Source organism: Mustela nivalis, assembly GCF_964662115.1.
Source record: "Mustela nivalis genome assembly, chromosome: 4".
NCBI lineage: Eukaryota > Metazoa > Chordata > Mammalia > Carnivora > Mustelidae > Mustela > Mustela nivalis.
Window position 1 is genome coordinate 151,147,547 of NC_139023.1, and position 25,157 is coordinate 151,172,703.

The following is a 25,157-nucleotide window of genomic DNA, read 5'->3' on the forward strand; positions in this document are numbered from 1 at the left end:
GCATTGATTTAAGATGCTCTGGGGGCAGCCCTCTTACAAACGGATGGTTTTGTAGCCTGAAAGAGACTAACCACAGCAATTTCCACATCAAGGCATTTGACCTGCCAATGAGAATGGAATGTCGCCTCTGACTGTGGCCAGTTTTGGATGAGGAGATAATGACACAGAATTAAACCTTGAAAAATCTTTCCATTTTATTCACCCCGTTCACACCTGGACTTCAATAAGAGGAGTTGATATTGACTTAAATTCATTTCCTACAAGATACTTGTGTGTGCTTCATAAGGAGGGGTGCCCAATAGCATCTAGTAGTCAATAAATGCTTGAGAATGAAATGAACAGAACTGCTACTTATAAGGTTGATCCGGCTACTGGGGTGAGTCTAGGTCTGTGTTCTCTTCTCTTTCATCATGCAGGGTCTTTCCACATCTCCTCTGAGCTCTCCAGGACTTTCCTGGTAGTTTTCTGATGCTACACTGAGAAGATCCTTTGAATCTAGGTGAAATTAATTGCAATGGGCTCTCTTCACTCTCCAAACTTAAATCCACCCCCAAGCAAATCTGTAGTGTTATTTTAACATTTTTCAGTCTGGTAAAGAAATAAAAGATTTTTAGCTTTTCATTAAGACAATCAAATGAGTGTCCTCAAGGAGTGCGTCCTCATGAAGGCCACCATGTGAAGGTGCTGTCATCACCCACAAGAGGCCTGAAAAGCTCACTTTGAGCAAGGAGCCACTATTCTTGGAAATCAAAATACCATCTTGTGTGCTAAACAAGTGTTAGGCGATCCAGTCCACTCCATTTGAGAAGCTAGGAGCCAGAAAGTGTGGACACTATAGGTAGGATATGCTGGGGTTCCATTTTCCTTTGGAATCTGTCATCCTTTTCTACAGACCAAAGGACACTGCTGTCCTTTTCTTATATCTGTTCCTAGATAAAGGAGAAAATGTTCCTACAGCCTGGGGGCATCAGAGTTTGGGGCTCATTATAGATTCCTCCATCCCCAGGAGCAAGGAGCTGAATAGATAGGGGAGGGAGAAGTAAACTTTCTCTATCGCACACATAAATGCAGTGAGGGAAGTTTTGGTGTATACAAGGGAGTGGGGTACTGTCTGTTTGAGAGGTTCTGCAAAAGAGATCAGCCTCAGAAACCTTTGCTTCCGCCACTATGACTGTATGGCAGGGAGTAAAAGTAGAGGGAGAACTGAGAAGATGATGTCATTTGGTGTTTTCTAAAAACCTGTAAATTTTTCTAATAAGGCTTTTTTGGGGGGGGGGGGCAGGGCCTGTTGCCGATGCCATGAGATGTCACAAGGCCAATAGAATCATCCTCATGACCATAGTCCAGACAGGTCTCTGTACTCCTTTAAACCACTCTGGGATTCAAAGGGACCATGGCTAGTGAGGTAATGGCAAGTTAGGCCACCAGGGCAGGGCCATAGAGTGTTGGTTGGATTTGTGCCTGGGGAGGTAGAGTGAGGGAAATCTGGTAGGAGTGGGAGGGCTGCTGGGACCATAAGGAAGTGTTGTCCTCCTCCACTGGAAGGGGACATATTGGCAGCACGTGCCATCAAGAGCGATGGGGCCTGGTCCCCATAGCACCCCTGGTTCTCAACTTGTTTGGACAAGTCTGACCCTATGTTCTGGAGACAGAATAGAGAAGCATATTTGAGATAAGAGAAACTTTGAGGGTGAGTGAGGCCAGTGGGGGCTCATCTGATGAATTTAAACTTCCTTAGTTTCATCAAGACCTTTCATCAAGGCCCTCAGAGACATGACATTCCTGTTTGGGATGTCTCAGGCTTGTGACAAGCAGCTCAGGGGATGTCACCTCACCTCAATGGTATCTGAGGAGAATGAGGTTTCCTTTCATGCAGAGGCCCAGAGAGGAGGCACATCCGCTGAGCAATGGAGAAACAGGACCTACGGAAATGACGCTAACAAAAATCAGCTAGATTTTAGAGATAGTCTCACATATCTGAGAATGAAGAGAAGAGCCAAATTCTCTATGGGGTTTGTGGGCATATTTGATGGGGGACAGGTGGCAATAAGGAAAGAAAAGGGACTAGCTTTATATTTTATTCTATAGCTCCTGGTACAACACTCTCATCTCCTACCAGAACTAAATATTGAGAGTTAATTAGTTTTTGTCAGACATTCCCTCTGGGGTTGGGGGTGGGGGCAACCCAGGCAGCCTGACCCGGTGCCTCATGATCCTTAAGGGGTTTGCCAGGCACTCAAGCAAATGGCAGGCTAAGAGCAGATTCTCAGTGTGGGATGAAGCCACCAGTGCTCACTGAGTGCAAAGAGTGACCTTGACGCAGAGGAGCCTGAAGCATCCGGGTTTTCAGAACCAAAGTTTTACAGGTAAGAGGGCAGATCTCCCAGGGGATGGGGTGGAAAATGCCAGCCGCTGTACGAGGAGGGAGGAGGCACACTGGAGCGGGAGAGACCACAGGGGAGCGGCTGGTTGGGACTAGTAGACAAAGGGTCTCCAGATGATTGGAAATGCAAGGTCTGGTGAGAGGCTGACGGTGCCAAGAAGGCTGATGAAGTCTCCTCTGGTCATTCTCTTTATGTGTCCCTGCCTCCCTCCCATGTTTCCTCCTTGTTTCCAGACTTGTCTTCCTTCTTCTGTCCCTATGCAAAACCAGATTTCCCTGCTCATAATGCATATTTTCATTTTTCATCCTTAGGAAAGTAACGGGCAAGATGGAGAGGTGGGGAGTAACATTTCATTGGATCAGAGTGCCCTCCTGCCTGAGTCCTGCCAAGCCCAGTCCTTCAGAGGTCAAAAGAAAGGATTTCTGAAATGTTCTGTGATCTTCTCATTTGTTCCCAGTGGCTAAGGCCCCAGAGAGGCCTCCCTGAGTTGGAAGTTGTCACCCCAACTTTGGCGCTCCAGGTCCATGAACTTCGGTGATTTTCTCAGTTGTGTGTAAACATAAACATACACATGAAACACACACGTGTGCACGCACATGCTGAATGTGTAGTAGTAGAATACAAGCGGCCAATTAAAGCTTGTGGTTGTGTCACAATGAAACAGAAAGAAAAAGGAAATAAATCCAAGGACAGGCAAACAAGCAAAAGTGGCAGAGGCCCCAAAGGGATGCATGGGGTTCACTGTTGAGGACTGCTCTGGTGATGGCACACAGAGCCCCAGAGCGGAGGCAGACAAGAGTTGGGACCCCAGAAAGCCAGGATGGGATGGCCCCTCTCAAATGGCCTCACCACCTCCAGCCTCAGCAGAGTAAGCAGCAAGCTAAGCCCTCGGTAGGGAAGCAGAATAAAAAGGAAAAGCACCGCTGACCGGATCGGAATTCCCAATTAACCATTGAGTGGCCCACGGGCCTGTCCCGGGCTGGGCGGAGACAGTCCCGCATGGGTGGTCTTTGCCAAGGCCGAGGTGTGCTCTGGGCATCATGCTTCCTACATGGGTGGGCACGAGGGCCACAGGCTCTCTGCGTCTCTCCTCCCTTCCTCCTTTCGGCCAGGGAGGACCTGAGAGGACAACCGAGTCAGGGAGGACGATAGGACAGCACTGCAAAGTTTAGTAATAATAAAAGAAATCAAAGGAATTGGAACAAAAAGATAAAAGGAGCATCCAGTTTACAACTGAAATGAAATTGAAAATTTGTTCTTTTTTTCTTTTTTCTTTTCTTTTCTTTTTTTTAAACATATTGGGGAGGTGGGAAAGAAAAGCCTCTTTGAATAATAATTTTTAAAAAAACCCCATAAACATAAAAAAAAAATCCTCAGTTTTGAACTTCTCTTGAGAATAGTTCAATATGAGGTCTTGCACCCTAAACAGTTATATCTGGAATTTAAAAAAAATCGCAGCTCCACACAACAAAGACAAACAGTATTTACTGAAAAATAGTGTGTGTGTGTGTGTGTGTGTGTGTATATACATATACATATATACACACACACATAAGTGTGTGTGTATATATATATGTGTGTGTGTATATATATATATCTGTATATATATATATCTTTTTGCGGAGTTTTTTTTCTTTTTGTGATTTTTTTTCTTTTCCTTTTTTTTTTTTTTTTTTTTTTTTGTGCCCAAGTAGAGATAGAGTGGGATTGAAAAGATGCCCTAGAACAGAATATTCCTTATAGGAGTAATGCTTTGAAAAATAACATTTAAAAATGGTTGAACACACTTGCAACACCTCCAGAAATTGAACTTGGTACAATGTGAAAATAAATAATTGAATCAAATCTTCACCCAAATGACGTGGCCTCGAAGACCCAGAGTATGCTGCTGGTATGAGTCTCGCCATCCAGACAGGGGTTGATATTCAAGCACTATCCCCTCCTCCCCGCTGTCTGCTCCCCAGCACCCTTATACTCCACCTCAGCCATACCCAGAGTCTGTCTTATATCTGTTTTCTACATTTCTGGCAAGACCTTGCAGCAGACACATACACATATGTGTGCTATGGGCACACACACACACACACATATGCACACATACACACACACTCACTACACACACAAAATTTCCCACTCAACCCAGATGCACCAAGTGAGCTGAATGACGTTCAGCCAACCACAATGGTGAAAGACAGAAGCACCAAACAGTCTTTGAAATGGGTCAGTTATTACAATATGACTTTTTTTTATATTCTAATTTTCCTCTTTTGTTAATATTTTTTTAAAAGCACAAATGAAAAAATGAAGAATTCTTTCCAGATCAATTTAAGGCTTCCCACCAAATGGAAACAAAAGAGGCCTTACACAATATCATATGTGATAATTGTATACCTTTCACGGCCTTAAAATGACAGAACAAATCATTTTTGCCGGTTACTGATTTTAGTATTGTGCCTTTAAATTGATGTCTTATTCTTTTTGCTACTATGCTGAGTTTTATTATTACTGATGTTCTTTGATTACAAAAATGAAAATTTCCTTTACTTTGCATTAGAATTTCCTATTCTTATAGAATTATTAGGGTAGATTTTTGTTTTGTCCTATTTTGCTTTATCCCAGGAAACGAATGTGATTCTTAGCAGGTGAATGCTAAAATGGCACATAGTCAGCCTTCAAGTACCTTTTCCAGCCATCTGAGTTTCAAACAGCCAGCCTTTTGGCTCCTAGAAGGCGCTGATAAGTTAGGGGCAAGGACAGGGGACAGGGAGACAAACCAAAGAGGAGGAGGGTTTTCTATGCCTTTGCTTTTGGTAAATTTGTTTTGTTCGATACAAATAATCGGATAGGAAGAATGATTGCTTTGCAGGGTTTTTTGTTGGTTGGTTTTCATTTTGTTTCTAGATTTGTTTCATTTGATTGTTGAATTTTCTCTCTCCTGGTGCAAAAGTCACCAGAGAGTTTTGCATGAGGAAACATGACAGTACTTAATGAAACTCAGCACCTAAGGGCATAAGGCAGTTGAAGGTTTTGTTTGTTTGTTTGTGTTTTTTGTTTTGTTTTGTTTTGTTTTGATCTTTCAATCAGCACCAATCCCATAAATGATCTACACTTGGTGTAAGGTATAAAACTTTTTTTTTCTTTTGGAGTGGAGACAACTCCTCCTTCTCCACCCTATGAACCATAGTGTGGGATTTTTTTTTTCAATACTGTTTCTTATGTGTAAAAAACAAAAGAAAAGTTTTCTTTTTGTTTTTACTTACAAAACATAGAGAATATCTTTGTATACATACAGCGACTGGAAAGAAAGCTTATCTGAAGGGGTTGTGACTTATTCTTTTCATTTTTTTTTTTTTTTTTATAGCATTGGTGGTTGTGATGGTGGTGGTGGTGATGGTTTTGTGTTTTGGGGGAAGGGAGGGTTATATTTCTTGTGAGCGGTGTTTACCGCAAACCAAACTTAAGGTCCCCTTCTCAACTTGGGTCAAGATGCTCTTAGAGTGAAGACTCATACTGTAGCAACTCATAAAGGAGCGGTCCGTCTCGATACCGAATGCCTACTGCGGTGGGAGTGACATACTGCAGAATGTTAATAGTCCTTCTCAACCTCCTGTCTACAAAATGAGCATCCCAAGCTGGATATCTCTTTCTTGGCATGTCAATCTTAATGAGGGGCCCTTCTGGGTGGTAAGGACGCCCCGACGGGGTAGAGGGCCCCATGGGTCTCACTTGGAAAACGGGCAAGCAAGTGTCAGCCGTGAGATCCTCCTGTTGTTCCGTTACGGCTCTGGTAGGCGTGACCTGGGTCCCCCGGTACCCAGGGGTCTGAGGTGCCATGGGCTCAACATCGGGGGGCAAAGGGATGCCCCAGAGCAGCTCGGCACAACAGGAGCTGGCAAAAATCTTAGCTCGCGGCCCCATGGGATGCAGCACACCATAATATAAGAGCATCGATGCGATCCCAGCCACAAAGCTAATAAAGACACAACACAGTGCTGGCACCGCATAGGAGTCAGTGGTCTCCGGGTTTCTGTAAAAATACCAAAGGAACGTCAAGGCAGCATTCTCGGTCAAGACTATCGTGTAATATGCAAACATTCGATATCGAGTCCGCCCTTCCTTGACGTTAAACCAGCAGAAAATGTACACAATCCCTACCACCATGTTGAAGAGGATCTCCTCCCACTTGGACATGCAGAAGTCTGTTCCGCCATGGATGATCCAGAAGGCCATGGCGCACCAGTGAACCACCACGAAGATCCCGAAGTAGAGCTGGAATATGGAAGCAAAGAGGGCAAAAGAGATAACTCTGGATGAGATGGTGAAGAGGCGCCAGAAGAGGTGGATGAGGGCCCCTCTGTAGCTCATACTCTTCTTGTCGTCCCTGGAGTCCCGCAGCAGCTTGTGATAGGAGGCTAGCACCCAAGCCAGGGACATCAGGGAAGTCGCAGAGGAGACACCTGCCGGAAAGACACAAACCCACACAGTCAAAACCTTGGACATCAAGCGCTGGGCACGGTGGGGCTGCCAGCCGAGGAGATGCCCCCACACACAGCGGTCTAAAGGAGGAGGAAAAAAGAAACACACAATCAGGAATGGGATTTCAACGTCACAGCTGTTCCCTAAGCTGACAACTTTAGAGGTCTCATTTTACATTTCACAACCCAGTCCAGAATTCCTGGGGACCTGCCACTCAAGACTAAGGCAGAGGCAGATGTGCCTTGCCAAGGGAGCTGAGAACTGGAGCCGCCCTGATGAGTCACTGCAGTTGCTGCGGGCCAGCAGGCACGTGTTCAGTTTTAAGGAATCACGAGCTTGTGGGGATCCTTGTTACACATGTGTGTGTGGCCAGGGTTGGTGGTCCTGTCACCAGCAGCCTGTGCTCTCAGAGGAGCCCAAAAAGGGATAACCAATGGTGAGGCCCAATAGTTTGCTCACTGCCCCAAGTTCTACCACTATCCGCCTCTGGGAAAGCACTGGAGTCTCTTTTACTTTTTCATCAGCTCACCCATGGCTCTGAACCGAGGCTTTTGCATTTAGCTTCTCCATCCCCTGACTATGGCCACCCTGACCAAGGGTCCTGGGGTATTCTGTCTGTTTCGGTGGTTGCCTTTCTCACTCATTCTTGTCTCTCTCATTCTTGTCCATTTTTGTTGCTTTCTCCAACCCACCATTCTGCTCAAAGTTCTCTGAGGCCTTGACTTGGGAAGCCCATCCTTGTCTCATCTCTGTCCTGACTCAACAGCACGGTTGTTCATGCTTCGAGAATGCCTTTTCTGCTCACCCTCCTCTGCTCATCATTCCCTGCATTCCTCCTCAGCAGGCAAAAGAATGTGTCTGATCCCATATCATACTTCAATTGCTATAAAGCAATTTTATTTATAATGTTGCCTATGCTGCCTATTGAATTTCTGTAACTCAGTCAAACTCAAAACAATAAATAGTTACCGGAGTTTCTCCAAATCTGCCTACAAGAAACCAATTATTAGGCAAGTGTTACCATATGACCCCCTCTAAAGCAAGATTCCCCATCACCCTCGACACCCCCACGTATTTTCTCCATCCATCCAAAGGCTCTTTTGTTTTGCCTTTCTCTCCACATTTCAGAACTAAACACAACTAAAATCAGTTGGAGTCTTGAATACTGTTTTTTGGTACCCAGCTCCTTACTGGGTTCCCTCCCATGCACTACAGCCCAATTCCCCACAACGTTGTTCCAGGCTGAAATCAAAGTTACATCATCATCTCTCAGCTCAAAGGTCCAGGAGCTTGCTCATCAAGAGACTCATTCAACTGCTCCCTGTAGCCTTGGCTTTGTCTTTCCCTGGGAACCTGTTCATCCTCCCTCTCCCTTCCAAGCCCCAGTGGAGAGTCAAAGTCCCCTGTCATTTTACACTCTCCCTGCATTCACTTTCCTCACCCACCTCACTCACATACTCCCAACATCTCACAGAAACACTCAGGTTTACAGCTTGCAAAATGATAGAGTGCAATAATAAAAACCATTATGTTGGTGTGAGCATAGAAAAACCTCCAGGCTGTTAACTGTTACAATGAATATGTATGGCTTTTGTAAATAATGGCAACCACAGTTGACAATGAACAGGGGAGAAACCATCCCAATTCTTCCACAGAGGCCAATCTTGAGAACATCGAATACATTTCCTCTCACCTTTCTGGAAAGTTATGAACATGGTACTTGATGTATCCTTCCCGGCCCCTTGTACACACAGGGCATTTCCACCAGCACCGGCTGAGGCCGTGCATGCTCTGCGACCACGTCACAATGGTCATCCTAACCTTTTAGAGCCTCCTGAGTTTGTGTTGGCTGGTGGTGGTGTGGAAAGGGAGGGGAACAGGTCTTCTTGGGAGTCATATGATTGAGGCTGTAGGTTTCCAGAGGGCAGGGAATGTGCCATCCTCTTGGTAGTCTGTGCCAGGCTTTTTGCTGATCCTTTCCTTTACCATAGGAAAGCTCCTCTTAAATGTCTTTGTGACATCAGCCCTCTCCTGGTGAACTCATTTCTTGATGTTAATAATCTCGGTGGTACCACTGACCTTTAATAATCAGATGGGAGTTCTATAGACGCTAAATGGGAAGAAGGCGTGGTTTTTTTGTTCCTTCTAATAAATCAAAACGTATTAATTCCCTGGTTCTAAGAAAAACATGAGTGCCAAGCTCATAAAGTAAGAAAAAGCAGCTTAGTTTTTGCCAGAGCACGGTCTAATTCAGGCTTATTCTGAGTGTACTTTTGAACAGACTTGGCGGACAGAAGTGGGACAGCCCCTCAGCCTTCACTGTGCTGGCCGTGATATTCTGTGTGTTGTGATATTGGCCCTCTCCATATCAAATACAAATAAGTAGGAATTCATCTCCAGAAGTCACACATAGCCAAGCCAGGTACAATTTTTCGTCATTATTCCATCTTATCGGTTATCTATGGCATGTCCAGATCTGTTGCTGTGGTTTTTGAGGGCCAGTGTTCTGCTCCTGCCTCACCCCTCATGAAGTGTTACAGAAACTGCTTCCCTCGGAGCAGACCTATATACTGCCTTGGTTCTTGGTTAATGCTTCCAGAATTGCTCTCTAGAGTTCGGCACGAATGTCTCCTAAGCGTCATAAGACATTAATGTGAATTACAAGGAGGGCTCGGGACAGAGTTACATGGAAGACAGATCTGAGTGCTTGGCTGCGGTCCTGCTGGCCAGCTGATACCCAGCCCCACTCTTACCTCTCTGCTTGTCTGTTCCCAACTTGATATATTGTATATCACCAAACAGTAAATCCACAGGAAGCTTCATGGACCACCCCCTTCAACCCACTCATTCAACAGGTTGCAGAAGTACAAGGGCTTGGGTTCCTTGCCCAAGATTACCCTGAGGAGCACTGACAGTACAGCTGTCAGTTAGGCCCATGGTACAGCTCTCTGCCACCCGGATCACGCTGGTTCAGGCTCTCCACTCTTTCTGCACCCTGTCACTTGGTCAGCTCGGCTCTCCAGAGATCCACCAAGTAGCCCCTTTCCTGAGGTCATTTGTGATGAAGGCCATCAGCCTTCTCTAATTGCATATGTTTGTTCTAACACCAAGCTGTTGGTTCTTGAGGGCCTTGAATGCCAGGCCACATCCTTGGCCTTGTGCAAATGCTCCAAATTAAAGCGGAAAGGGAAAGGGGAAAGTTTTGACATGTGCCCTGTGTACATGGTGACCAGTCCTGTCTAGGACTGGAAAAAGTGTGTTTGTTTGGAGCCTCTTCTCAGAGCCAGAGCAGGGTGAGCAGGGACAGGAAGGAACATGAGTGGGGACATCATGCCATGTTAAACCTGCTCCACTCACTCTTCCAGCAGCATCAACAGAGATGATCCTATGGGGACGGAGGAATGCCTGGAGGGGGCTAATTCTAATTCACGACATTCATCAAAGAACTCCCTGTTCTATGCAAATTTGTAGATAGACACATTTTAGGGGGTCCAGAGTTAGTGCTGCTGAACAGCTGAGTACATCATACAGTGGAGACACTTTAGATCCCATTTTGGAGTTGGGTTTCTCACTGGATGTTCGACAGAGGGTAACACTTGCCTTCCGGGGGCTCAAGAACCAGTGGTACCAGGCATTAGATGATACATTTGTTTTCAACTCGCCTCCAGGAAATTTGTCTGGATCCCATCTATGACGTTGGCACACTTGTTATGCTTGGTCAATGGATCAAATGTCCCATGGTTTGCCACCTTTGCATCATTTCCCTGGACAAAACCTGTGGCCTCCCCCACCACAGGACTGTAAGTGCATCTTGTCCTTGAAGGACTGTCAGCAGAAGGTGCTTCAGGGCAGTCAGCTAATTGGGGGCTCAACTGGAGCAGGGGAGGGGGTGCCCCAGAAGAATGTGTTCCCTAAAGAGTAGCTGACTGTCCCAGAGAACACTGCATGATTCACTGAGCATGTATATGCATTATCTTATTTAGAAGAACCTTGTAATGTAGAAGAACCTTGTAATGTACTATGGGCTGAACTGTGTCATTCTTCCCACCAAAAAAGTTCATATGTTGAAGCTATAGTCCCTAGGGTCTCAGAATGGGACTGTATTTGGAAAAAGGGTCTTTAAAAGGGTGATTAAGTTAAATGACATAATTAGAGAGGGCCCTAATCCAATCTGACTTTGCTCTTATAAGAAAAGGGGATTTGGATACACAGAGATACTAGGGATACACTCACACAGAGGAAAGACCACGTGAGGACACAGGACAAGGCAGTCATCCGCAAGCCAATGAGAGAGGCCTCCAGAGAAGTCAATCCTGCCTCCGCCTTGATCCTAGACTCCATAACGGCAAGGAAATAAAGGTCTGTTTTTTTAGCAACCCAGTCTGTGCTACTTCATCACAGCAGCCCTAGCAAACTAGTACAGTCTCTAATTCCCATTTTTTTAGAAGAAGAAACTTCAGGTATTTTTCAGAAATCATATATCCATCAGGAAGTAGAGTCAGGGTTCAAACTCAGAGTCTGACTCCAGGGGCTCTGAAAGCAACTGCTATACTAACGGGCCCCCTAGACATGGCCTTAGAAGAGGCCGGTTGAGGGGAGAGGAAAGAAAGTCGAGGCATTTTGGATACGGAGGATTTTTTTTTTTTTTTTTAAGATTTTATCTATTTGACAGAGAGAGAGAAATCACAAGTAGGCAGAGAGGCAGGCAGAGAGAGGGGAGAAAGCAGGTTCCCCGCGAAGCAGAGAGCCCGACGCGGGGCTCGATCCCAGGACCCTGGGACCACGACCCGAGCCGAAGGCAGAGGCCCTAACCCACTGAGCCACCCAGGTACCCCACGGAGGATTTGAATCTTTTGCTGAGGGGCCTGGTTATCTGAGAGAGGCCCTTGATTTTGGAGCTACAAACCAAATTTGCATGCTAGTCCACCTTCCTCAGGAGAGTAGCATTCAAGCCACAAGGAAAGAGGTGACTCCAGTAGAATTAACTGAGATCGGTTTGCCTCTGTCAAGTGATTAATCAAAGGCCTGCAGTGTATTCCACTCTAGAGGGAGGAAGGCAAGGTTTTCCCTCACTGTTGTGGCTCACTCGGAAGATTTCTGTCATGCCTGAGATCAACCCAAAAGTCAATGCATTATCCTGGCCAAGACCCAAGCCCAGGGGAACTGGCTTCGGAAGAGGACTTGTGGCCCCCTGTGAGATTCTCAGACGGGCCTGGGAGCATTTACGATTTGCTCCCACTATGGCTCAATCGCTTTCTATATTCCGAAGATCAGACTGGAAATTGTTAAACACTTCACGTTCAGCTGTGACAAGTTCTGGGCAGTGACCTTCACAGCTTGCTCACTTTTCCTGGTGCAGACCAGGAGGCGGAGCTTGCAGCTGGCCCACTGAGCCCAGCCTCACCAGCTAGGAAGATGCTAAACTGGAGACTCCTCGGGGGTCACTCCCCTTAAAAAAAGCTTGGGAGAGGGGCCCTCAGGTTCTGATCACTGGACCCAGGGTTTAAGATTTCCAGAAATGGAATGGCCGTATCTATGACTAATGTAACAGAGCATGAGGGGCCACAATCTGCAGTTGGACACCTCTTACTGAGGAGCGGTAGCCATCAGGAAATTTGGTGGTGACAGTACAATATCCAAGGATCACTCTCAGCTGAACTGTTGCCAGTTGGGGAACAAAACAAAAAAATGTGAGTGTGGATATCCCATTGTTTGAGAAGCATAGTAACATGGTGTCTGGGGAAGGACAGGACTCTAAAATTGGAGGGCAAGGGGGAGATGAAGTGGAAGAATCTGAAGGAAAGATACAGTGCAGTGGGAGGGATCAGGGTACAGTCACCAGGGTGAAGTACGGAAGCTGAGATATGACAAGCCCAAAGCAGGGCCATGACCACGGCAGGGCTGCACCAAGGAGCCAGCAAGTGGGAGCTCCAACACACCAGCAGAAAGGAAAGCTGAAGGAGAAACCAGACACTACGGTATCTCATGGGGAGAACGCAACATGTGGGTTTGAGGAGTACCCTGAGAACCCTCAGAGGTATCTAGAGATGGCCATGAGATGAGGTTAATAGCAGGACCTTGTTCTGCGGAGTGGTATGTGCACGCCCAGCTCTGTTACCAGCTGCTGTCCCCCACCTTTCTATCACAAGGTCTTAGTACCACCACTAAATCACATGTTGGAAAAACACTTGGATGAGGGATTCGATGGGGCACTGAGCACAAGGTGGAGCAGGGTAGGAAGAGTCAGATGTGCAGACTCCCAGCTCCCTCTCCAGTGGCTCCCTCACATCAGCATATAACAACAGTCAAGTTCTTCCGGTCTTACAAAGACTAGATCGTCCCTGGACCCCTGCACCTTCCGCTAGTGAGATCCCATCTCCCTTTGTCTCTTCTCCTCCAAACTTCTCAAGGGTAATCTCCTTGCTTCCCTTTACTCCTGAACCCAGCCCCCATGGAGAGCTCTCTTTGAAGTCCTCAACCAATTCCTTCATGTACAGTAGACGGCCTGTCTCTCCTGACACTGTGTGGCATTTGGCTTTCGGATCCACTTTGTTCTTCCTCACACTTGACCATTAGCTACTGCCCTACTTGCGCCATCCTTTGTTTGCTGGGCTGTTATCCCCATTTTTCAGGTAAAGAAACTGAACCTGAAGTTGAAAGACTTCAATGTGGCCGTAGCCACGTTCTGAAATTCCATACTCACCTAATTCATGTGGTATGGTATCCATAGAGATTCCTCAAGCCAAGAAACATGCTCAATTGGCTATTTGTCTACCTGCATGTCAAGGTCAACATCTCCCTCTTTCAACTCTCCCCTCTTCCCTAAAGCTAATATTAGGGGAACTCAACCATCTATTCTTCAAATCATCCTTGTGGATTTTCCTCACACTGAGCTCCTGGTATCTGGGTGGTTCTTCATTTTCCCCCATCCGACTTCCCCTATCTCCAACATTTTTTAAAAATCTCAGTCTCTTCTTGGAAATGCTCCCAGGAAAAAGACATAGCAGCTGTGTGCACAGTTCTTGAAAGATTCCTGCCTGTCTCCTGTCCTCACCTCCACCCAGGAGACACAACAAGGGAGCACCTGGTACAAAGTTACTTTCCCAGTCAGGCAATGGGGAGAAGGAAACTTCCCCAATGTCAAGTGGGGGGCTTGAAATAGGTATGGTGGAAATATTTACAAATTTCTACTTTAACAAACCAGGGGGCCCCCAAATCTGCTAAGAGCTGGTTGTTAGCATTTACCAGCACACTACTTGTCAGGATCTACTATCCTTCTTGAAAATTTAATGGGCCTCATTGCAAATTAGCCATAAGGCTGCCCTCCATATTCCAACACCATACTTCTAGGCAAAACAACACACTATTGGCTATCAGTCAGAATCATACTTAGTAAGTTTCATGTGAAAGCAACAAAGAAACCAATCCCCTTTTTAAACTTTCTCTAACAATATGCTCACAGTAAATCATTGATGATCTGACAGTCTTCTTTGACCCTCAGGATTTTGCAAGCTTTGACATCCTCATTTTGGTCACATTTCTGTGTTTGGAGAGGGTGTGATCCCCACAGGAGGTTACCACATAGGGTAACCTTAAGACACCCTTGATATTTCCAGACTGACCCTTAGTGAGGGTCCAAAAAGAAGATGGCATCCACCATCTGTGGATGGCACCCTTGGGACCGACAAGTATGTGTGGCTGAGTCAATGTGGAAAAACCCAAGGGCAATTGAAGTGGCCTGGTGTAAACAGAGGGCAGGAAGACTGGAAGGTCTCAGGAAAGCTGACATCTGAGAAACCATACCATACCCTGAAGAAAAAGTTCTTTAACATCAGGGAGATGGATCAAGGGGAACAGAATTTGGCCACTACACAGGTAGTCTGTGTTGTAGAATGTCATCTTCCCACGGTTTTTGCGAATATCTCTTTATTGGCTCTGTATCCAGGCTGATCATTTTCTGCTAATCCCTAATAAAAATTCAATAATAATGATCTCTCTTCTCTACTGAACAGCTACCATGGCCCAGACTCTAGGCCGAGCACATGATACAAAGTAACTCAGTTATTCTTCCCTGTAAATTTATCTGAAGTAACGGGCTTTTTGAAGATGGAGAGACTAAGGCTCACAAGCTAACACGCTTTTCCATTATTAAGTAGTTAAGAAATCACAGAAGAAGGGTTTGAATGCAGGCCTGCTTAGCTTCCGAACTCAGAGTCCTTTTGTAAACACTAGAGGAAGGGTGTCTCCTCACCCAAAACCACAGATTAACGAATTAGCATTCAGATTTATATATCAATTCCTTATCAGTTTGGTTACTGTGTGGCAGCCCTCTGATCCTCTCTGTGAGCACTGACAAAGTCAAATTTGTGGGCCTGGCAAACTGAGGACCCACCCCTGGAAGGTCCTGAGCACCCAGAATGTGTGGACGCGTATCTCTCATCCATCTCCCTTGCCTGGGCTGCTGGAATGGCCTCCTAGATCATTTCCCTGCATCTGCTCTTGTCCTAAAAGTCTATTCACAATCCCGCCAAACCGACTAAGCCATAGTATGCCCTGCTGTGTGGCCTCCCAGGCATGGTGGTCTGCCCATGGTCACTGATTTTCTGTGCCTTTCCCATGAGAGGATATGCAATCCTGCTCTGTTGAACTCAAGTGCGGTCTGTGACTGGCTCTGACCAGGGACACATGAGCACAAATACGTGTGTCACTTCCAGGCAGAAGGCCATGCTCTCCCATGCTCCAAGAACAAGCTGCTTCACCAGTGACCTGTGACAGACATGCCACCAGCAGGAAGTGAATCATTTCTGGTTTTAAGGCACCAGAATTGTTTGAGTATTCCACATCATGGCATGGCCATCCTCTCCCGACTGATGTGTCATCTTGTTCAGGGTTAACACCATGTGGGTCCTTTTAAGGGCCTTCAGGGCCCCCCATAATACTGCCTGGGAGTAATAAGTGTAATCTGCCAATTCCCTGCTCATGCCCTTCAGTAACTCCCTTCCCCAGTGGGTGCAGATCTAAGTTCCTTTCATGGTGTTAGGCTTTTATGCAAGGCCCTACAGGACCCAGCCCCTTGCCTGGGGTCTGGGGTGCTAGTGTTCTCACCTCCCCCCAGTTCCTGGCACTCCCTCAGCCCCAGATGTGCTCCAGGCTCCCTCCCAACTCAGGGCATAAGCACTTGCTCTTCCTCTGCCTCAAACACCCTTCCTCCAGATATCCAAGTGCTTCACTGAGCCCTTGACTCAGAGACTACCTTCCCAGCCAGCATCCCTCACCGCCACACTAAAAAACTGACACTCCCACCTCTCCCCACCCCATGTCTCCTCCCACTTTCCATGATTTGTTTTCTACCTTAGCCTTTCCCCACCACCTTTCACTTTTACTTCATTCCTTTCTTTCTTTCTTTTTCTTTTTATTTTGAGGTAGACATTTTCCAAGGGCAGCCATTTGGTCTGGTCCTTCTGAAACTATGCACAAAATTGCGCAGGTTAAAAAAAAAAAATTGCATGGGTATTTTTCTCATAACAAAAGCCCATAGCTGTCTGATTCCCAAGTGAGCCCATAGGGAAAGGGGCCAGTGACCCCATCGGTCATGACAACCACCCACCTCTAGCCCTTAATGTGGGACAGGGCAATTCCCTGGGAACAAATATGTATGCCTTTGTCCCTCAGGAAGAAATCCTCGAGGAAAGAAGAGACAAATGAAGACGAACTAACATTTATTGTTCCCTATGTATCAGGTATTACACCACATACTTTGCTAGTGTTACTTCATTTAGTAATGAATGTCTATTGAAATGTCTATTGGCGACCCATTTTACCACGAGAAAACCAAGGCTCAAGGAGGTAAGAGGATGTGCCCGAGGTTACTGCATCAAGCATGTCCTTTTATTCTCCTGCTTTGACTCTGGCGCCCTGCTGACCCTCCAAGGAAGAGCAAGAAATGGGTGCCTTTCCCATGCAAACCAACCCATCGAGAGGGGGCCAGATTCAGCCCACAACACGCAACATCATCCATTTAACAGCAGAGCAGAAGTCTGCAACAGGACTGATTTTGCCCCCGCCCTCACCAGGAACATTAGGTAATGTCATAACACCAGGTGTGAGTGCTACTGGTGTTTAGTGGGTAGGGGCTAGGGGTGTTGCTAAACTTTCTATAATGCACAGGACAGTCCCCCCTCCACAGCCCCAGCTCTTTTAATGATGAGGTTAAGAAGCCCTGTGATTGGGTATTCCAACTTCCTCAATATTTTCAGTAAGTCAAAAACCAAACCAGGAACGTGGGTGTGTCTCATAGCTGGAGATGGAAGCTTTCTAAAGAGTTCTTCCTGAGGAGCGACTATCCTTGAAGAGGCCCGTGGGGTGCGGACACAGTGTGACGTCAAGAGAGGCTGTGGGAATAGCATCTCTGGGGTCTGATATCTGCAGGGTGCGTCTCTTCTGAGCAGCACACTTCAGGGGCTCACGGCTGCTCTGCGGACATGGTGGATAATACAGGAAGGTAGCAGCGCTCCCCTTGAGGAGCTTCAAGGTTAAGCACTGATATTTAAAGGACCCAATAGAGGAAAACTAAAGCCAGCCCTCTGTTCGCTTGTCTCCTCTTTCTAAGATGCTGTCAGAGTTATCAAAATACTATCTTCACAGCAAGCTGGAGAAAGACAAACTTTAGAGATTCTAGAACAAATGTCAACCACTCAGCTGGCGTGGTGCAGGACTCACAGACGCCTGGATCCTGGCTGGCCTGGAGCACACAGTGAAGAAGGCCATCTGCTCTCACTGGAGAGCTCCGGTAAATCCCTTCTCCTTGAGGAGCAAATGGCCAATCAGGCTCAAAACCCTGATGTTCCCAGAGTGAGTGCATTTTAACCCAGGTTGAGATGCCCTGGAATGGACAGAGACCTTGGTACAAACAGATCTGGCCTTATTTTACTGTTTGTGAACCTTGGCTAAATATGTGGATTTGGAATATTTAATGAATTATGAGTATAAAACATATAGGCACATCTTTGATATATATACATACTATACAATATATTCATATACCTCTACATAGTGTGTATATACCCCTACATCTATATAGAGAGAATGAATATATGTAGTGTATAGATACATACTGAATACCCATTGAGTATTTTGTGGTGCCAAATGTGTGCCTTCATGATGGTCATGTCAACAATCCTGAGCCTCATGACAGGGGTCAAAGTGTTCTAGAAATTCTAAAATGCCTCATGTGCACTAGTTCATCTTAAGTTTTCAATATTACTGATATTGAAATGGAATAGCAGGAAAGTCAAAGGGAGCAATATTACTGATATTGAATATTCAATATTACTGATATGGAAATGGATGAGCAGGAAAGTCAGAGGGAGCAGAAAGCCTCAACCTGGAAGGCGGAATGGCTTTGAGAGACTGCTTTGCTCAGCTTCCTGGCATTGCTTTTCCTCTGTTTTGGGTTGGTAAAATCTAGGCTTCAAGTTTTTGAGTTTTTCCGTAGGATGTCAAGATGCTGTTCCTGGCCTGTTTGGAATAATATAGGATGAGACCATACCTCTAGAGGCAAAAGCAAAGTTCACTGCAGCCTCCTCCTCCTGTCTCCTGCCCCTTCAGAAGTGCAATGATTCAGGGCTTGCGGGCTTTGTGTAGGAGGAGACTTGGAAAGTTATAGTCACTTAGAAGGTGATAAAATCTTCTCTTTGAAGACTTGTTTATTTGAGAGAGAGAGCATGGGTGGGAGGGGAGAAGGTGAGGGAGAGAGAAACTCAAGCAGACACTATATTACTCAAGCACGGAGCCTGACGTGGGGCTCAATCTCACGACCCTGAGACCACGGCCTGAACCAAAACCAAGAATCAGAAGTTCAACCAACTATGCCACCCTGGCACCCCAAGCTGATAAAATCTTTTTAAAAGGCTGGGAGTCAGAGTGCATCCTGTCTCCCATGGAGTGGGATATGATATGGCTCTCCAAGCCCTAGGAATTCTGCCAGCCAAAATGGTCTTGGGTTCCCTTACCTGGGGCCACCAAGGCCCTGAAGACGACCAACCTTGATTAACTAGAACTGGACTGTGGGCATTCTGGCCTCATGGCCTCATGCTCTCCACTCAACTGTGCTAGCCATGCTTCCAGATGGAGCTGTGACAGAAGCTCAGGAAGGGCAAGGAGCACAGGCAGGTCTCAGATACTGTTTAGTCCCATAGCCACTCAGGTGACCAGAAAAGCAGGACTGCTGAGCAGGTGAGTGGCTGTGTGCCTGTGTGGGGCTGACCCTGGAGTGGTCCTGGCCCCTGAGCTCAACTTCTCAGTGGCCAATGGCCCTAGTCAAGAAAAGCCTTCCAGGGAAAATGGCGTCCAATCAGAGCCTTGCTGAGGATGGCAGCAGTGTGTGCCTTTCTTGGCTGGCAGTGGAAATACCAGCCTCCATTGTCGGAAGGCCTCTCATGTGTGGAGAACAAATGCATTTCACTTACTCCTGACAAAACCCCTCTGAGGCAGGAGTTATTAGCTGTGCTCTACAAATGGGAACCCCGAGGCTCAAAGAGGTGAAGGCCTTGTTGGAGAAGCTGCAGAGCAGGTGTGTGAAGCCAGGCATGGGAGTTCCACACTGGGAGCTTTCTATAGGGCCACACAGGACACAGCAACTTTTCTTCCAGGGGACAGTCCCAGGACACCAACATGCAGACAAGCAGAAAAGGACTCAAAGCTCTGGGCTGTCACTGGTGAAGCTGAAGGATGAAAGGAACATGGGGGCCCCCAGGTTTGTCACAGGGGGACAGATTTTCCATCCGGCAGCCTTCTTAGCTCTAAGGTCTGGCAGGCAGCCTGGGGCATGTAGAGCCTGAACACCCAAGACGGTCTAGAATTCACTGAGGTCTCAGTTCTCCTCTGGTCAGCTTTGGACCCATCCTTACCTCAGGTTGGCCCTAGAGTGAATGCAACACCCTAGAACTCCTATTGATGTCCTGACCAGCCTCATATCTCCAGCTGGGTCCAGGATCGAATGGGGTCCTGGGGGTAAATTTTACAGATGAACAAGTTGAAGGCGATTCATCTATAACCACGCAGGATATGGAACAGCCGAGGGGTGTCACCTCCCAGGGTTTCCTTCCCCGGGGTCTCTGCCCTTCTGTTCCCCTCCCCAGTGGTAAGACATGTGAGACACAGGAAGGCATTGTTCATGGAGCTCTCAGACTTTCTTTCCTTGGGAATCTTAAGGAATAGAAAAGATCTTTTGAAGATGATTTCACTGCAGTCTTTCCTGGAGCTCCACGTTCCCGCGATCGTCTCTAATGTGAATGTCAAGGCTAATTAAAGATCACTACTGCCCCAATTTCACTGAGATTCCCACCCCCTTCTCTTCCTTAGAGTCATAAGCTATCAGGGCTGAAAGGGTCTTCAGGGGTCCTTCCTATCCTCATTCATAGTAACCAGGCCCAGAGAAGATGAGGTTGCAGGGATCTGACCAGAATCCAGCAGAGCATTCTAGCACAGCAGACTCCCCACCCAGTGCTCCTTCTGCCAGCCTTTGCCCTCTGCAGGGAAGTTGGAGAAAATCCTTACAGGGGAGCAGCTCTAAGAGGGGCGAAGTGCCTTTGTGGGGCAAAGAAAATGTTCTCAGATGAATAGTAGTGATGGTAACAACTCTGCAAATATACAAAAGCCAGTGACTTGGGGTGCCTATGTGGCTCAGGCGGTAAGCATCTGCCTTCAGCTCAGGTCATGATTCCAGAGTCCTGGGATCAAGCCCTGCATCAGGCTCCCTGCTCAGTGGAGAGTCTGCTTCTCCCTCCCCCTGCTCATATATGTGCACACTCTATCTGCCTCTCAGATAAATAAATGACTAAATAATATTTTAAGAAAATAAAGCCAGTGACTTGTACATTTCAAGTGGATGAATTGAATGGTATGTAAATTGTGTCTCAATGAAGCTATTTAAATAAATGAATGTTGGCAAGACCCCTAGGCCAGGCTAAGCTACAGAAGCAGCCGAGAGACCCATCTCAGCCTCCCTGCCACTTCTCAGACACCGGAGGCATTCGCTCAGCTCAAGGCCTTGCTCTTGGCTGTCCTCTCTTCCTGGCACACTTGCTTCCAAAATCTGCGGGGCTGGCTCCCTCCCATCCTCACATCTTTGCTCAGAGGTCACCTTGTCCAGGAAACCTTTCCCAGATCTGCTCCCCTCCTGTCTCTCTTCCCAGTTTCGTTGCTCTCCTGAGAGCCTCTGGTCTGTTAACACAGAAAATAAGATAATTGTTTTGTTCCTTGTTTGCCTCTCCCTGCGAGAACTGTAAGCTCTGTGAGGGCAGGGCTTTCTTCTCTCTGTTTTGTCTATGACTATATCTGCTCCCAGCTCCTAGAACCCTGCTTGGCACATTGTAGGTGCTTAATAAATAGTTACCAAATAAGTGAACAAGAGGCCCCATTACTGCTCAGGCTTCTGAATTTGCATTTCCTCGCAAGATGGTCCTGGACAGCCTGTGCAAGCTCAGGAAGCCTTGTCTGGATGGCCCTCTGTGTTTGGGCATTGGACGCACAAACATTTCCAGTTTTGCCAATTGCTGTTCCATTGGTGATAAGTATAATGAAATCGATTTAGCTTGCCTTTCTCATATTTGTCCTGCTGTTTTAAGAAGTCTCCTTTGTATGCACATACTGTATTTTCTTTTGCACTTGAAAATTTGAGTTTAAGAGGCTGGATTTCACATGTAGTATTCCTACTATGATTAAAAATAGAAAAAAGAATCCTGCCTCTCTTTTCTTTTGCCAGTTGTTAGGGGCCATCTCAGCCAGGGCCTCAGAACCGTGTGCAGATTAAGCTGGAGCATGCACAGGAAGAGTGGAGGTCTCTGCTGAAAATTCTTGCAAATTCTGTTTAAAAGTATATGGTTTTAAAGTGCTTTTGAACAAGGAGCCATGGGTAGCTGAAGTAGGACTATGCCTTGGAGTTGGCTGGTCAGGGAACACTGTGTGCAGATGCAAGTAGATGTCACATAGGAGAGAAGGAGGGTGATGCCTCAGAGCTGGAGAACACAGGAAACAGAGGTGGAGAGAGGGGGAAAGCACTGGCTACTCCCACCACCATGGGGGAAATGGGAGAGGCCAATCTGTGTTCCAGCTGGAGAAGGCAGTCATGCCTGTGCACCTCTCTACCTTTCGGTTATAGGTGAGGAAGATACAGTTGGCCAGGAGAAAGGAGGGAACAGGGGATTGAACATCTTTTCCTTTCTTTACCTGCTTCCAGCTAAGCCTAGAAATTGACATCAAAGTCTGGAAGACCTCTGTACCGACTTGGTCTGAAACCCTGGAGCAGCTCTTGGAGATGGGCAACTCCAGCTAAGCAAGGGAATGAGCTAGTGAGAAGGGCTCTGTCCACTGGTAAGGGCTGGGGGAGCATGGAGGCTCCCTGTGACTCTGGACGAGTGATTCGTTACCTGCAACGAATGCAATGAATCAATTGTGTGTGTGTGTGTGTGTGTGTGTGTGTGTGTGTGTGTGTGTGTGTGTTAAGACTTTATTTACTTGCAAGAGAGAGAAAGAGCATGAATTCAAGCAGGGAGGGACAGAGGGAGAGGGAGAAAGAATCTGAAGCTGACTCCATACTGAGCGCGGAGCCAGACGAGAGCCTCGATCCTACGACCATGAGATCATGACTCGAGCCAAAACCAAGAGTCAGATGCTCAGCCGGCTGCGCCACCCAGATGCCCCCAGACTGGCTGTTTTGATGGCAAGCTTTACTTCTTGGTAATGAGAACACTGAGTGGGAAATTCCTAGCTCTGGTTCTCAGATCTGTCACCTTTGGGTCACATGACTAGATTACCATCACTTCCCACGTGGCAGCTTCACCTTTTAACCAGAATCCTAAATGATCAAGGAATTAATTTTTGTGTCTCAGACACTGAGAGTGACAGCTAATGTCCATAGGAGCAGGACTAGAAAGAGACCAGAATGCATTTCTTACATAAGAAAAAAAGGAATCTCCCAAGAAGAGGGACATGGAAGTCTTCCCCTGTGAGAGGAGGAGGGATGGATGGATGCTGAAGCCATCCAACAGCGATGGACACACCCCCGGGCCTTCCTTTTTCCTGAGAGCCCAGACCGGAAGGGGGCTCTCTCTTGACTTCACGTGGAAGGGTAAGCTGACCAAGGAGATGGATGTCCGAGAAGTTTCCTCCAGGATGAATTACGTCCTCGCTAGGGAAGGGAGGAAGGGCTTTGGGGGCTGACAGCTGAAGACAAAGGCAAAGACAATTTAGCTCAAAAGGAGCAGAGAAACATGCCTTTGTGAATCGCTTGGATGCTGTCAGGGCTCTGGCTAGAAAAAGAAGTACAATGTGAAGGTAAAGTGCAAGGTGCTGGAGAGGCTTGGATGCAAGAGGACCCAGCAAGTGAAGTTAAGAAAGAAGACTATTAGGGAGGTTGACACTGAAGACACAGAAAGCAAAGGCCCTAATTAGATCTTAGAACTCAGTGTCTGAAGGCAGGGTTTAATACTTCTCATGCTTCCTCATCTTAGTAAAGATGCCAGTTTTTATGTAACTTTGGTGCTGGATGTGGCGGTTACTGATGGCTAGGTCGGGGGGCAGGAAGAACTATTTGGTATTTGAACTCCAGGCTGTAGATGCCATGCTACCATCTCAGCTGCAGGCCCGGTGTGGCAGGAAGAGGAGCTTCTTCTGAGAGCTTTCCTTACTGTGTGCTCTTGGGCAATTTACTCCTCTGTGCTTCAGCTTCCCACACGTTAAACAAGGAGGGTAGGTTAGACAGCCTAGTCAACCTCTTCAGTTCAAAGGTCCCATTGCTTTAAATCCCTTTGGACACTGAAGTCATGAGATTCAAGTGTTTTGACATCAGAGGTGCCTTTATGTGGACCTCTGCCAGAATCTGCCTGCTTGCCACTCACAGGGTACTGGGGCACCTATAAAGTTTTGCATGGTGGAGTGTCACCTGTGAGAACATGTCAGATCTGCTTTTGATCCTCTCTGAGAGAACCACTTGCCCTCGGGAGAAGCATGTCTCCTGTGGGTGCTCCCTGAGCAGGAGTGGTTCTGTGCTCCGGAGGTGTCTCTACCTTCAAGTTCCAGCCTCAGCCCTTGGGGTCATCTGGAGTTTCTGGTCCCATCTGGGGGCTTCCAGTCTTGCCCTCTATCTGAATTAGATGATCAAGGGGAACACATCTGGCTCAGAGGGTATCTGGGGATGCCTGGAATTTTCTCTGAGGGTTCCTAGAGCGACCTAAGAAGACAGAAGCCACTTGCACCATATGGAAATAGGGGTTACCAAAACTCTAACTGGGTAAGCAACCCACTTGTGTCTGGCCAAACTCTCTTGGTCTCCAGGGTCGGAACAGAAACTAACCCCAAGGAAAGGCCAGTTACAAGGCTATGTGTCTTTATCACTAATAGGTGTTTAGGGGAGCAGGAGGGTCCCATATCCTCACCCCTTGGTCAGCCAAGCTTAGCTCCATAGTAAGACAGCAAGGCTTCTCCCTGTATGCTTAGCAGAGGTGGCTTGCACAAAATACTCTGGAAAACTAAGAATATTTTCAAAAAGCCAATCCCTGGACAGAGATTTCAGGGACAAGAAGCGGAAGCATCATCTTCTGACCTTTTCAGTATAATTGCATCTAAGATACACACACACATACACACACAAACACAATGGAGCTGATGGGTCCACAGCGCGTATCAGCCTCTGCTCCCTCCCTGCATCAGTAACAACTTCCTGCAGAACCCACCTAAGTCTGTCTCTTCAAGACTTAGACACAACCATCCCTGCTTAGGACACAGCCACTGGAGCCCAACCATGCAGACAAAGATCCTGCCGTATCAGTTACAAGCCTGGTGGCTGCCTCATGCTGTTACTTAAAGTCTATGGACCTCAGTTTCATCATATGTGGGATTAAATGGGAATAATAAAAAGTTATCTACTCATAGGGCTGCCATGGGACTTTAATGGGTGAATCATATAAAGCTCTTGAACTAGTCTCTGGCATATAATTGAGCTCCCCAAAAGTCCTAACCAGCATTGATAGCATCATTGCTATCATTGCTGCTGCCCTGCACACTTGCCACAATACACCCCATGTTCTCAGCACCCATGACCACACACTCCCTGCCTGCCCCTTGCTCTCCCAGGCCTCCCCATCTCTTGGCACTTATAGTTCCCCTGTCCATAAGAGCCACCCAAACTTCCCTTTCAGGCAAGCTCCTGTTCCTCCATCAAGACCCAGATCAAATACTACCTCCTCTGTCATGCCCCCCGAAGCAGTTACAGATCCCTTCTCTGTGCATACAGCTATC

General features: G+C 46.9%; 1 protein-coding gene across 1 annotated transcript in view; it reads right to left on the reverse strand.

The window, feature by feature from the left end:
- Window positions 1-5,622: 5,622 nt before the first annotated feature.
- The window catches only part of XKR6 (XK related 6), a 304,492-nt gene continuing 284,957 nt past the window's right edge, over window positions 5,623-25,157 (reverse strand). Inside the window, exon 3 of the mRNA XM_082726912.1 lies at window positions 5,623-6,841. Coding sequence (XP_082583038.1) covers window positions 5,877-6,841 — 965 coding nt within the window. The 3' untranslated portion in view covers window positions 5,623-5,876. The remainder of the gene's footprint in view (window positions 6,842-25,157) is intronic.